General features: G+C 38.1%; 1 protein-coding gene across 2 annotated transcripts in view; it reads left to right on the top strand.

The window, feature by feature from the left end:
• Pop1 (POP1 homolog, ribonuclease P/MRP subunit) overlaps positions 1–14,200 on the top strand; it is a 35,488-nt gene that overhangs the window by 3,524 nt on the left and 17,764 nt on the right. For both annotated transcript variants that reach the window (XM_047528692.1, XM_047528700.1), the window contains exons 2-9: positions 1,335–1,478; positions 3,520–3,687; positions 4,809–4,984; positions 6,679–6,927; positions 10,435–10,522; positions 10,935–11,122; positions 12,100–12,356; positions 12,477–12,570. In XM_047528692.1, coding sequence (XP_047384648.1) covers positions 1,337–1,478; positions 3,520–3,687; positions 4,809–4,984; positions 6,679–6,927; positions 10,435–10,522; positions 10,935–11,122; positions 12,100–12,356; positions 12,477–12,570 — 1,362 coding nt within the window. In that variant the 5' untranslated portion in view covers positions 1,335–1,336. The remainder of the gene's footprint in view (positions 1–1,334; positions 1,479–3,519; positions 3,688–4,808; positions 4,985–6,678; positions 6,928–10,434; positions 10,523–10,934; positions 11,123–12,099; positions 12,357–12,476; positions 12,571–14,200) is intronic.

The following is a 14,200-nucleotide window of genomic DNA, read 5'->3' as shown; positions in this document are numbered from 1 at the left end:
ACACCTTGTGTATGCAAAAAAGTCCCACAGTAATGCAGTGCCAAAATCTGTTTTATGTAAGAGTATTGGTTGCACACTTTTAATGTGTACTGAATTTTGCAGGGATGAAATAAGTCAAAGGCAGGTTGTACTTTTGAGGAGGGTACTGTACCAAGGAGTATTCACCAGCGTGGAAAACTATATCACCAGTGGCACTGTTCTTTTTGAGGCTGTTGCCTCCATGGTCGTTCTATGTATAGGTAGAAATAGTATTAGAATATTTAAATGCATTGAGAACAACTTGGTAAGTATCTGCTACTCTGAGCTTCCCTACCTCCTAGTGTCACCTGCAGGACCTTTTGCACTTCCCTACAGTCAGCAATGAAAGAGTTAATGACTTGCTTGGGGTGGGAGCTTTCAGGACCTAGCTTTATGGCTTGTTCTAGTGCCTGTGCTGCCAGTGTCTGTGTTGATGTGATTATTCTCTGGATTCAAAATTTCTGTTTCTTCATGTCATCTAGTATAGTGGTGAAGTAGTTACATATAGAAATGCATATTGTTTTATTAAAATTACTTTTTAGCTCTTTCTGTTATAGTTGGGGCATGTGTTATAGGGTATGTGTTGATAATAGTTATGTCACCAATAGGTTATTATTAGTGAATTTCATTTCAAAGTAAAAAGTGTTTCAGACTGACTCAGTGGAAAAAGGGACCTGTTGTGTTTGAGAATTGGGAACCACTGAGTGAATCAATCAGACTCCCCTAGGCTTTTATCCTTTATCCTTTTTTACTTCAAGTTGAAATCATTTTCTATTGCTGTTGTAGATTAAACATAACTCTTAAACTCTTGTCTCAGCAGTAAAACTGAAAACATCAATAACTTATGTTCAGTTTGGAATAGAGTGTTCTAAATTTCATTGATTTGGGTGACTTTTTTCACCTAAGAATCAATATGAAATGTTTTAACTAATTTCAATTTTTTATCATGCGTAGTGATCTCATTTCCTATCTTATTCGTCCCACAGACTTTATGCAGTATCAACATTTGTATAAGATTTAATTACTTGGCAGCCCAACTTGGAATGTTCCAATAGGGAGTCTTCCATCAATAAACTCATTTTTTTTCTTTCGAAACCAGTGTTTGATGTTGAAGCCATTCACAACCTCCTTTAAATCTCCCTATAGGAGTCCCTGCTGTAGATCAATATGGCAACATTTTGGTACCATCCATCTAACCATAGTAAATGAAGACATATTGAAGAATCCAACTCTGAGTTACATAAATATTTGTTGAATTTATTATTTTTGAATGGGAGTTTCCTTTCCTTGTACTAAATTTATCTCTTCCATTCCAGAAATGTCTAATGCAAAAGAAAGAAAACATGCTAAGAAAATGAGAAACCAGCCCACTAATGTGACTTTATCCTCTGGCTTTGCGGCTGAGAGAGGTATAAAGCTCCATAATGGTGGGGGGAAACCTTTCCAAGCTCAACAGCAAGGTAAGATGACATGTTCTCTCCACTTCCAAATGCTTCCTCCAGATCTTTGATAGTCATTACCTAAATAGTAAATGGACTGAATTAAAACCAGATACAACAGACTCTCATTATTCTCAAATTTTATATTGGCAAATTTGCCAAGTTGGTGAAGTTTATTTGTAACCCTCAAATCAACATTTATGGAGCTTTGGCTGTCATTCCTGGACAGCACAGAACAGGAAGAAATTCAGGTTGCCCTATGCATAAGTTCCCAGCTGCCTTCGTGTTTCAGCTCTCACACAGAGATGGCCAGAGGGTGGGGTTCATCCGTCAGTAGAGTGTGGAGAAAGAAGCTCGAGCTCAGCCTGGGGCTTGAATCTCATCTGTGGGGTGGCTTCATGCAAGTCACTTAACCCTTTTGAACTTCATTTTCTCTTGTAAAAGAAAAGAAATAGAATCTACAGAATGAGTTGTTTGTAGCATTTAAAATTATAGGGTATGTGAGATTATCCATCTGTCGTCTATCTATTCCCTCTTGGAACAGAGTTTCAGTATTCACTGACTTTATAGAACATGACAACTATAGTATGACTATGCATGTTTTGAAGCTGATATATTTCATTACTACCTTAAAATTTATTATTATTTATTCTTCTGTTTCCTAAGAGAAATACAGTAATCTTCATATTTGTATTTAACTTGTGTGCTGAGTTTAGAACCTTATGAGGTGATAGGAAGATGATAGTTATTCATGAGGATAGCAGTAGAAAATGCTATCTTGGGAAGACAGCAAAAGCTGGCACAAGCCATGTGCTGTGGTGCATACCTATAATCCCAGTGGCTCCAGAGGCTGAGGCAGGAGGATCACGAGTTCAAAGCCAACCTCAGCAACTTAGCGAGGCCCTAAGCAACTCAGTGAGACCCTGTTTCTAAATAAAATACAAAATAGGGCTGGGGATGTGGCTCAGTGGTTAAGTGCCCCTGGGCAAAAAAAAAAAAAAGCTGGTGTATTAGGTCTGATTAAATAAATTTTAGATCTAAATTCACAAGATCTAGACTCAGGCCCAGTAGTTGAGGACTGCCATGACATGTGATAAGCCTTTGATACATATTATTTCAGTTAAATTGCAGAATGACAAACATGTAACATATTCAAGATTACATGATGTACTAATTCACAGCCCAGTGGAAATAAGCAGGAACACCATAAAATTCTCCCCTGAGCCCTCCCCCACTTCACAGACAGATGTCTGATATTACGTTAAAGTCAGAATGGTTCTAATGCCTTGTCATTTGTGTAGGGTCTTTACTTTTCATTCCTTCTGTAATAGCTTCTGTGTTGTGCCAGATAATTAGGATAAGACCAAATATACAAAACATGTGGATTATAGTATTTAAGGGAGCATCATTCAGGTGGCTATAATAGAATATCATAAACTAAGTAGCTTCTAAATAACAGATTTATTTCTCACAGTTCTGGAAGCTAAGAAGTCCAAGATCAAGCAACAACTCAGTGTCTGGTGAGGGCTATTTGTCTGGTTCATAGATGGCATCTTCTCCTAGTGTCCTCAGTGTTGGTGTGGGGTCTCTATGGAACCGCTGTTGTAAGGGCCGTAGTCCCTTCATGAGGACTCTCTTCCCATGATCTAATCATCCCAAAGGCCATACTTCTTAAGAGCATCACCTTCAGGACTTTAACATGTGAATTTGTGGGGACACAAGCGTTCAGACCATAGCAAGGAGCCTAGATTGAAAGTGCATGTTGTAATGTAATATTTGGTAGAGAAAATTTTCTTGTATCTCTTATATTCAAGGTTTTTATCATGCTGACTTGATTCTCTGCTGTGCCACCTGCAGCTTTCTGACCTTGACAAGTTACTTCACCTCCTTACTTAAGTCCCTCCTTTTTAAAAAAGAAATGGTAATAGTCATCTTATGGAGTAGTTTTCAGATAAAGCCCTAATCAGTGTCACAACCCAACAGATGTTACTTCTGCACTGTAATCTTTATCCCTGGTAAGAGTGATGTATTTCTTTTTGTTTTCTTTTTGAAAACGTACTAGAACCTCATTCTGGAACTTCACAACAGCGGCAAACCAAGATGATCCCTCATTCACTGCATGAGCCTGATGTGAATGAGCAGTCTTCCTCCAAAATCATGTTTAAAAAAAAGGGAGGCTGGAAAGCAGGTTCCGATGGCACTACCCAAGAGATCCCGAAGTATATAACCGGTGGGTATTGAAGGAAGTACCATTCGATTGTGTTGGGAGCGTGTTCCTACTGCAGCAGTTAGGCCGACACATTGCCCCCTGCACTGCCTTGGCTCTGCCTCCCTTGCCTCCCCCTCTGTTGTACCCACTCGGGCCCTTCTCACCTCCAGCCTGGACTTTGGCAACAACATTCTTAGGCCTGATGACTCTCCCTCCTTCATTTTCTCTCCTTTTTCTTACCTATCTCATAAGCCTTTATTTGTGAACTCTTAACTCCTGTAAATGTGCTGTCCACACTCTTCAGCATGGCAAAGACTCTTATTCTCCAAAGATAAAACCAAATTTAATATTCCTAACAGCAACCAAGACTTTAATTTAAAGGCCTGTCACCAGCCTTCCCAAACTCATCTCCCGTTGTCTTTTTATCATCCCCATCTCCACTACCATATAAACCCTGTATTCCTTGCACATACTTGCTCTCTCCATACCTTCTTGAATGAATTCACTTGAATTTCTCCAGTACCCTGTTTAGTCTTCAAAAAAAGAATCTGCAGTAAAGAATTTCATAATAAAGAAAACCAATAATTGTTATATGTTTGGAAAAAGCAGAACGTTTTAGGAAAGAACCCCTTGGAGTTAAAACTTCTGTTAAAATTTTGTGTTCTTCTTTTGTTTTCTTGTGTGATTATTGCACTTAAAAATGATTGTGAAATGTGCCTGTAGTCCCAGCTATTCAGGAGACTGAGGCAGGGGGATCACTTGAACCCAGAAATTCAAAGCCAGTCTGGTCAACTCAACAAGACCTGTCTTTAAAAATAAACAAAAACCCCAACGAAAATGGTTGTGATTTTATTACACACATACACTGTATGTAGATTCTTATTTAAAAAAATTCTTTGTAAGTTATTTTTAAACTCTTTTTTCTGACTGAAAAAGCAAAACAATTATAATGGAAAACTTGAAAAGTCTGAAAGTTGAAGAAGAATCTTCTCACAGAGGTTTAACAGAATAACCACTGTCAGCGTTTGCGTCTAGTTTGTGGTCTGAGTAGTCGGTGAACTGAACGTGCACACTCCTCAAACCTGTCTTTTGAAATCCACCAGAAAAGGTGCTGTTTTTAATGACGTCCTTTCCTTCGACAGCTTCTACTTTTGCTCAAGCACGAGCTGCTGAAATCAGTGCTATGTTAAAAGCTGTGACCCAGAAGTCTTCTAATTCGCTGGTTTTCCAGACTCTGCCACGACACATGAGACGAAGAGCCATGAGCCACAACGTCAAACGCCTCCCTAGGCGGTTACAGGAGATGGCCCAGAAAGAGGTAAATGTTCAGGGTAGAGCTTCAGGCCAGTAGTTCCTGAAAGGAATTGAGATGTAGTGGCCTAAAAGAATTTATTAAAAGGAAAACCAGAGTACAACATAGTCATCATGGCATCCTTTTCTTCTTGGCATATTTTTGGTTTAATCCTTTCCAGCCCTCTGTACCCTCCCTAAACCAATTAGGCAGTTGGGTATTATAGATGCTTTTAAAATGTAGCATTTGGAACCTCTCTTTTTTAATACTGTTAAAATAGTTGAGGTTCCCCTTGTAGATTTAATTTTTTTTTAAGCAGCATCATCTGTTGTCATTTGCTATTTCAAAAATGAAAACTTGAACTTCGTTTTTTTTTTGTACTGGGAATTGAACCCAGAGGCACTTTACCACTAAGCTAAGTCTTCTGCCCTTTTTAAAATGTTTTGTTTCAAGATGGAGTCTCACATAACTTGTGTAGGACCTCACTAAATTGCTGAGACTGGCCTTGAATTTATGATCCTCCTGCCTCTGCCTCCCAAGTCTCTGTGATTACAGGTGTGTGCCATTGCACCCGGCTTGAACTAACTGGTTTTACCAGAATTCTGGACTTGGAACATTCTAAGATTGTTTAAGCTGCTCATATCTTTACCTATCAATTCCAGATTGATTTATTGAGTGACCTTTTTTGTACTGGTACTCTCCTGGTGCTGGGATTATAGTTCAACAAGCTAAAGTCCTTATCCTTAATAGGATCACAAACTAATAGAGTATTGTTTTCCCAGAAGTTTAGCTTGACTATGGAAGAGATTTTAAGAGTGAAGACTAACCAGTAATTTTTCCTTTTTTTTTCTGGGGGTTGGGGTTTACTGGGGATTGAATTCAGAGGCACTCAGCCACTGGACCATATCCCCAGCCCTATTTTGTATTTTTTTTAGAGATAGGGTCTCACTGAGTTGCTTAGCACCTTGGTTTTGCTGAGTCTGACTTTGAACTTGCAATCCTCCTGCCTCAGCCTCCCGAGCTGCTGGGATTACAGGCATGCACCACCATGCCCAGCAGTAATTTTGTACTTTCTAAATTTAATGTAAGGTCTCTTTTCCCAGCAGTAGCACTTAGTTTTTATCTGTAGTGTAACTTAATTAAAATGAGTGGATTTCCCCCACTTTAGTAGTTTTGGTCTTAAGTTTTTGGTTTTAGTTACAGTTGTACAGGTTAAAACAACAACAGCAGCAACAGAACCAATGAGCTATGACTGGCATTGTGGCTCAGTGGTAGAGTGCTCACCTAGCATGGATGAGGCACTGGGTCCTATCCTCAGCACCACATGAAAATAAAAGGTATTGTGTCCACCTACAACTAAAAAAAAAACCCAAAAACCCAAACCCAATGAGCTAGCATTTGATTTACTCTTTCTTGCTCTCTGCTATAGCCACATTAAGCTAGTGGTATTATGTTAAACATGTTATACTCTTATCTTCGTAGTCCAAGAAGGTTGTCTAATTAGTGAGCATTAGATCTGTGCCTGTCTCTAAAACCTTTACTCTTTCTGTGGTCTTCATTCTCTACAAAAACTAGAGAAACCTCTGAGTTAATCAAATTAGGGAAATGAATGGGATCTGTAAAGTACTCTACTTAATCTAAAGGTAGTTGTTTGAATTCCTGACATTTAACTTTGTTCTAAGATGCTTGCAAACTAGGATCTGCCTCTCTTGAACCTATAGGCAGAGAAGGCTGTACATCAGAAAAAAGAACATTCCAAAAATAAATGCCATAAGGCTCGAAGATGTCACATAAACCGGATACAAGAATTTAATCGTAGACAAAAGAAGAACATATGGTTAGAAACTCACATCTGGCATGCCAAACGGTTTCACATGGTGAAGAAGTGGGGCTACTGCCTTGGGGAGAAGCCAACAGTCAAGAGCCACAGAGCCTGCTACCGAGCCATGACAAACCTTTGCCTCCTCCAGGTATGCTTTTCCAGTGGGGTTTCTTCCTATTTAGTCCCTTTATGATGATGGATTTTTTTTTTTTTTTTTGGTACTGGTGATTGAACCCAGGCGCACTTAACCACTGAGCCACAACCCCATCTCTTTTTTATTATTATTTTAAAATTTGAGACAGAGTCTTGCTAAGTTGCTTAGGGCCTTGCTAAGTTGTTGAGGCTGGCTTTGAACTTGTGATTCTCCTGCCTTAGCCTCCTGAGCCTCTGGGATTACAGGTGTGTACTACTGTGCCTGCCACAATGTTGACCTTTTGACTAGTTCATGTTATTCCAAATGCTATCTGTGAAGTTACCCATCTTAAAAATTATTACTCAGGTGCTTTGCTGGGTGCTAGAGATTAACAGTCTTAAATTAACTGGGAAGTTGCATGCAGTGGTGCACACTTAAAATCCAAGCTGTTTGGGAGAATGAGGCAGGAGGATCACAAGTTCAAGGCCAGCCTAGGCAACTTAGAAAGACCTGTCTGAAAATAAAAATTAATGAAAGGACTAGGGGTGTAGCTTAGTGGTAAAGCACCATTAGGTTCAATCTTCAGCACTGGGAAAAATAAATAAATAAATAAATACATATAAATAAGTGAGGAAGACTTAAACTTTTAGCCATATATGTGGTAGTAAAGGAAAAGTATCCAGTACTGTGAACATTCCTAACAGAAACAGGAAGCCTTTTCTTGGCAGCAATGTTTGAGCTGAGCTTTATGGATAAAAAGATGGGAGAGTGAGGGAGTCAGAAGGAAACCAGATGCATGAAAAATTGAAATGTATGCTTTGTGACAAAGGTGGAAAGAATAAGAGTGGGTCTACCATTAGGGTGAAGATAGGTTGGAGAAATAAGTAGGAATCAGCTCATGCAGGTCTTATGGTCATGTAAAGATTTACTCAGTACTGATTAGCAGTTATTCATCAATAGCAAGTATTTGAGATACTCTGTACAACATTCACAGTGCTGTTCTAGGTGTGTGTGATTTGGTGTCCTTGAGAGGACAATTTGTTCTCGAGCCTCATAGTCCTGTTTATCTGTTGTCGTTCTCCCCAGTTGCCAATTCGGTTACTTTCTCTCTCTTTCAGTACATATTTATAAATTTGCTCCTAGCAGAATGGCCTTGGCTAAGTTTTGAAAGCCATTGGTTTTGATGTCCTCTGATATCTCTTGAGAGCAGTATAGTAGAATAACCAATATAAGAAACTTTTTTTGAAAATTGTGGTAAAATATACAGCATGAAATTTACAGCATTGTAACCATTTTTAAGTGTATAGATTTGGGCATTGGGACTTTCTAATTGTGTCACCATCGTCTGCCTCCAAAACTTTCTTATTTTCCCAAACTGAAATTCCCTACCCACTAGACCCTAATTCTCTATTCCTCCCTTTGCTGTGGCAACCACTGTTCTACTTTCTTTTAATTGGACTCTGTTACATACCTCTTATGAGTGGAATCATATAATATTTGTCCTTTTGTGTCTGGCTTATTTCACTTAATAAAGTTCTTCAAAGTTCATCCATATTGTAGCACACATCAGACTTTCCTTCCTTGTTAAGGCTGCATAATATTCTGTGTGTGCATCTTGTTTATCCAACTGTCTGGACATTTGGTTTGCTTCTAACCTTTTGGCTCTTCTGCTATGAACGTGGGTGTACAAATATCATTCAGGTCTCTGGTTTCAGCTGTTTTGGATGTCTACCAGAAGTGGAATTGCTGGATCATGTGATTGTTCTGTGTTTGATTTTTTGAGGTTTTGCCCCATTTTCCATAGCAGCTACATCCTTTCACATTCCTGCCAGCAGTGCTCAAGGGTTCAGATTTCTCCATATCCATGTCAGCACTGGTTATTTTATGATAACCATTTTAATGGGGGTGAAGTGAACACAAAAAACTTTTAAGAACCTTTGATTTGAGAACTCAGCAGCAGAAATCATAGATTATAGTCAAATTCCTCATTTACATTGAAGAAATTGAGTTTTAAATGAAGTGACTTACCCAGGGCCCCCCAGCTTGTTGGTGGCCTGGATAGCACCTGAGCACCTGATTCACCTGACCTGTGGTTTTTCTAGTATTTTCTGCCACCTCTCAAGTTTTAAGACAGTGTTATTTCCGAATGAGTTACTTCTAATTTGGGGCAGAATTTTTGACTGAAGTTATCAAATATTTTCCTCACATTTGATCAACCCTAAGTAATGAAAGTGATAGCTAATAATAACAAATACTTTCGAGTGCTTAATATATGCCCAGCCCTATTTTAAACGATTTATATGTGTTTGTTCATTTAATTCTTACAACAACAGCACAAGGTAGATAGTTATCATTATTTCTGTTTTACAGATGAAGAAACATAAGGTACACAAAGGTGAGGTAATTTACTTCTGACCATACACTGAGGGGTAAAGTTGAACTTTGAGCCCAGATCGTCAGACTTCAGAGTTCCACACTCTTTAAACTTTATTCTCTGCTGTCACCCAGTTGTACAAATTCTGGTGAGATTCCTTTGGCCACTGTTAACTGAGAGTAAGGGACTGTTGGTAGGAAGATTCCTCTGTGTTAGTGATGATGTCAATTAGTCAGAATTTGCCAGAATTATAGCTGTAATTCACCTTTTAGGACCAGTTGCTGAGCGTACGGAAATTGCTTACAGATGTTCTGGCAGAGGACTTGGTTTGTGGTCAGGGAACCTGATTTGAATGTTGACTGCCCTTGACCATGTGACTTTGCACAAGTAACCATCTCTGTGCCTTGATATCCTCATCTGTGAAATACGAACAGTAATACCTGGTTTGTTGGGGTGTTGGGAGGACTAAATGACAATCCATGTAAGGAGTTAGCCCATTACCTGGCACCTGGTAACTTTTCAGTGACAATTAAATATTGTTACCCTTTAATATGTTGATTTTACTGACTCAATCCAATTTCTCTTTTGTATTTAAATTGGTAAGGTCACACTCTCTTTATCCTCAGTTTTCCTTATATATTGGATAGTCAGAATTGTATATTATGGCCAAAAATGAAGATGGTATAAAATTAATTATAATGTTGTGTCTCTAGACTCAGTGTTATATAATCTTGGAGTCTTGCGTTAGCTAACCAAAATAAGCAATCTGAGCCTAATTTTGCAGTTTATTACTGTCTTGCTTGTTCTAGCTTCTTACCTTATATAGGTTTGGGGGATGAATAAGCCTTTACTTAGAAGCAGTAGTTTGAACTACTTTGAACTTGATTAATATTATGAGATAAAACAAATTTGCTTACTAAAAGTAGGACACAGTAATGTACATTTTAAATGGAGATTCACTTTGGTTTTGATTGGTTTAAGAATATTTACTAATGGAATAGGAATGGGCAGGTTTCAGTTTTTGAAGTATTAGAAAGCTAGTTCTGATATTTTTTTCTGTCTCTTGGACTGATGTGGCTTTTTCCTTCTCAGCGGTTTTGTCCCATGTAAATTCTAAGGAATTTAATTGTGCTTCTCTCTGTATGCAGGATTTATCCTACTACTGTTGTTTGGAGCTGAAGGGCAAAGAGGAAGAAATACTAAAGGCAGTTTCTCAAATGTGTAACTTAGACACAGGTAATCTTGTTTCAAAGCTGGGTCCTATTTTAGTCTTAGATATCTATTCATTTCATGAACTGAGTGTATGCTGTAAACATTTTAGAATTTAAACATAAAAAATGTGGGAGACAGTTCTTGTTCCCAGTGAGCTTGTTAATTTAAGAAGAGTTGGGGTGGCATTTAAATTTTTTATAACATTGTTAAGTATAAAATGAGTCATGATTCTGTGGAATGAACTTAGGAAACAACTTGAAACTCTTATTCAATATTCATTTAATAAATATCAACTGAGAACTTACATATCATCTAAACCAAGATCAAAACTGAAACTTCTTCCCTCCTGGGCAGACAGTAAGTAACAGTGGCTAGAAGGAGGTGATATCACAGTGCCGACACTTGAAATCTCCGTCTTTGCTTGTGTTTATGTCAGGATTGACATTTGCAGCAATTCACTGCTTGTCTGGAAAGCGCCAAGGGAGCCTCATGCTTTACCGAGCAAATAAGTATCCCAGAGAAATGCTTGGGCCTGTTACATTTATTTGGAAGTCTGAGAGGACCCCTGGCAACACTTCTGAGAGCAGGCAGTTGTGGATCTGGCTTCATCCAACTCTTAAGCAGGTATAGTCCTTTAAATCATTTCCCCATCATTCTGTCACTACATTTTAAATTACCATTGGAAGTCAATAGTACAGAAATTTAAATAGTATAAAAGTTTGGCTGATAGTTTTGGCTGATAGGATATAGTGGGGGAAAGGTATGTGAATTCTGAAAGAAGCAAATTTATTTTTATTTTTTATTTGAAATTTTTTTATTTAAAAACATTTAACTGACAAGTGTAGATATATTCAGGGTATACAAAGTGATGATTTGATATGTGTACACATTGTAAAAATATTACCACTGTCAAATTAATTAGTGCACTCGTGCTATACATTAGACCCCCAGCATTGTCCATTAGATCAGGCAAATCTTGAACTCTCATTTTGCAGTAACTCATAAGCAGAATTAGAGATGAAAACCAACCTTATTATGCTAAAGATAGGAGATGCTGCGTTTGGATTAATACTTCTACCTGTTTGCATTGATTTTCAGAGGGCTTGCTGCTTGTGAGAGCCTATTTGATAATGAGAAACCGTTTCCAGTAATTCTGATGATTTTTAATCTTCATTTAGCTTTTTTAAATCTTCATTTAGCTTAGCTTCCTTTTTTAAAGCATTCTCATTGCTTTTATACCATATGCTGTAAACTTTTCCCAGTTTTTTTCTTTAAACTTTAAAAATTTGATGTTAGTGGTTATGTTGTTTTCATATTTGGCATTTCTTTTTTCTGTTCAAGGCACTATCAAAAAGTTTTTTGATGATGATAAATTTGGTTTAGTTTGTGAAGAGATAAAAATGTGAAATTTTAAAGGTATAAAGAATAAATTATGGACTGGGGAGATAGCTCAGTCGGTAGAGTGCTTGCACAAGGCCCTGGGTTTGATCCCCAGCACCACAAAAAAAAATAAAAAAATAAAAAAAAGAGTAAATTAAACCAGTCAAATTTGTAATACTATATTAAGTTTCAAAATTTAAAGTAAATGTTTATATCCTTAGGATATCTTAGAAGAAATAAAAACAGCATGCCAGTGTATGGAACCTGTCAAATCAAATATCTGCACTCCTAACCCACTTCTGATACCATCCCAAGAAGAAAGTCAACATGAACTGGCTGATGATAAAATTGGCAAGAAAAGAAAAAGGAAAGATGATGGAGATAATGCTAAATCAATTAAAAAAGTCATTGGTGATGGAACCAGAGATTCATGTCAACCATATTCTTGGATCTCTCCAACCACAGGTATTGTGATCAGGTACGAGTTGAATTCATTGTGAACCTACTGAACTTTTTCAGTAAAGAGTCACCCCCTTTTTGCCAGTGGCATAGACTGGCATGGTGGAAGTTGCCATTCCAAGATTTTTCTCTCTTTCAGTGATTTGACCATGGAGATGAACAGATTCCGGCTGATCGGTCCCCTTTCTCACTGTATCCTAACTGAGACGCTGAAAGTTGCTTCTGTACACAATGTAAGAGCAAATGTGACTGTCATGTTTTTCCTGGCAAATTTGTGAAGTCTAATATATCAGTTCATAACATTTTGGGCCATGGCTCTTAAACATTCATTTCCTTGTTCTTTTTTGGGGGGTATGATTGAACCCAGGGGCACTCTACCACTGAGCTACATCCCCAGCCCTTTTATTTTTTAAGGCAGGCTGCCCGGGTTGACCTTAAACTTGTGAATCTCTTGCCTCAGCCTCCTGACAGACTAGATTATAGTGGTATGTGCCACTGTGCCTGGCTTTTTCCCTACTTGTTATCAAAGTTTTAAAAAAAAAATCTTTTACTTCTAAAAGACCAAATCTAAATGGATATGATAGTAAACTGATTTCTTTCTTACATACCAACTGTCCTCATGGCTGTGTCTTGTAGAAGGGTCTTAAACTCAGCTCCATAGGTGGGTAATAGGGCGTCCCTGAAAATCCCTGAAAGTGTATGCCAGTTTTTAAGTGTTTGACTTATGTGATGCATATTTTCTGGGATCAGTTTCTTTGATTCTCAGAAAGTTTATGTATAGTAACCTTTCTTCCAGTAGAACTTTCTACAAGGATGATGTTCCTTTGTGCATTCCAATATTATTGCCATGAGCCATATAAGGCTGTTGAATATGAGCTGTGACTGGCGTGACTGAGGGACTGAATTTGTACCTTTATTTAATTTTAATTAATAATTATTTTAAGTGGCTTCTTGTGGCTCATGGCTATAGTGTTGGACAGTACAGGTCTGAGGCATAGAGACTAGATTAGGAATTTATTCATTTCTTGTTGCTTCCTGATTAAAAGTTCTTCAGTAACTTCTCATGATATTTAAGGTGAAATCCAAAGCTTTAAATGTGACCTGTATAATCTTGGGCCTTCTTGCTTCTGTGGCCTCACCTTCCCTCATCTTCTGCACTTTAGCCATGCTGGCCTTTCAGGTCCTAGAATGTGTCACTTCTCATCTCCTTCAGAGCCTTTGCACCTTTTTTTTTCTGCCTGTTGAGCATGCTGCCTCCACCACTCTGCTTGGCTAAACCTTCCTCATTCTTTAAGTGTCAGTGTCTCACTCAGTTTGTATTATTTCCCTTTGTAATCCTTTCCTGATCCTTCAAGTTAAATTATGTCCCTTCTGTTTTCATAGCATCTTGTGTGTTTCCTTAATTTATCTGCTCAGATGTTTGTATATTTATGTAACATCTGCTTCTCTCATTAGAGTAAGCTTCATGATAGCAAGGACAAGCTGGTCCTATTATTTAGTCTGTCCTAGGTTCTTAGCATAGTGCCCAGATGGAGAAGGTGCTCCACAGTAGCTCATAAATTTTGGAGCGAAACTTTGAATCTCAAAAGTGTGGTTCCACAACCTGTACTCCAGACTGCTCAGCTTTGCTACCTGAGTTCTATGAGGTGAATGGTGCTTGTCTTACAGGTTGCTTCTGTAGGATCTGTAGGAACATGTCCTCTTCAGTGAACCTCCAAATGAATCACAGATGATAGTTCTCTTAGCATGCACCCAGTACTTGAAACCTTGCTCATATCCTTGTTGTGTCCATAAAAGTGAGGTGCTTGTGCATTTTATCAACATTTCTAAGAATGTTATAGTAGTAATATATCCTTTACTTGA

This window comes from Sciurus carolinensis, chromosome 1, assembly GCF_902686445.1.
Source record: "Sciurus carolinensis chromosome 1, mSciCar1.2, whole genome shotgun sequence".
Classification (NCBI taxonomy): domain Eukaryota; kingdom Metazoa; phylum Chordata; class Mammalia; order Rodentia; family Sciuridae; genus Sciurus; species Sciurus carolinensis.
This window is presented reverse-complemented; position numbering and strand designations above follow the sequence as displayed.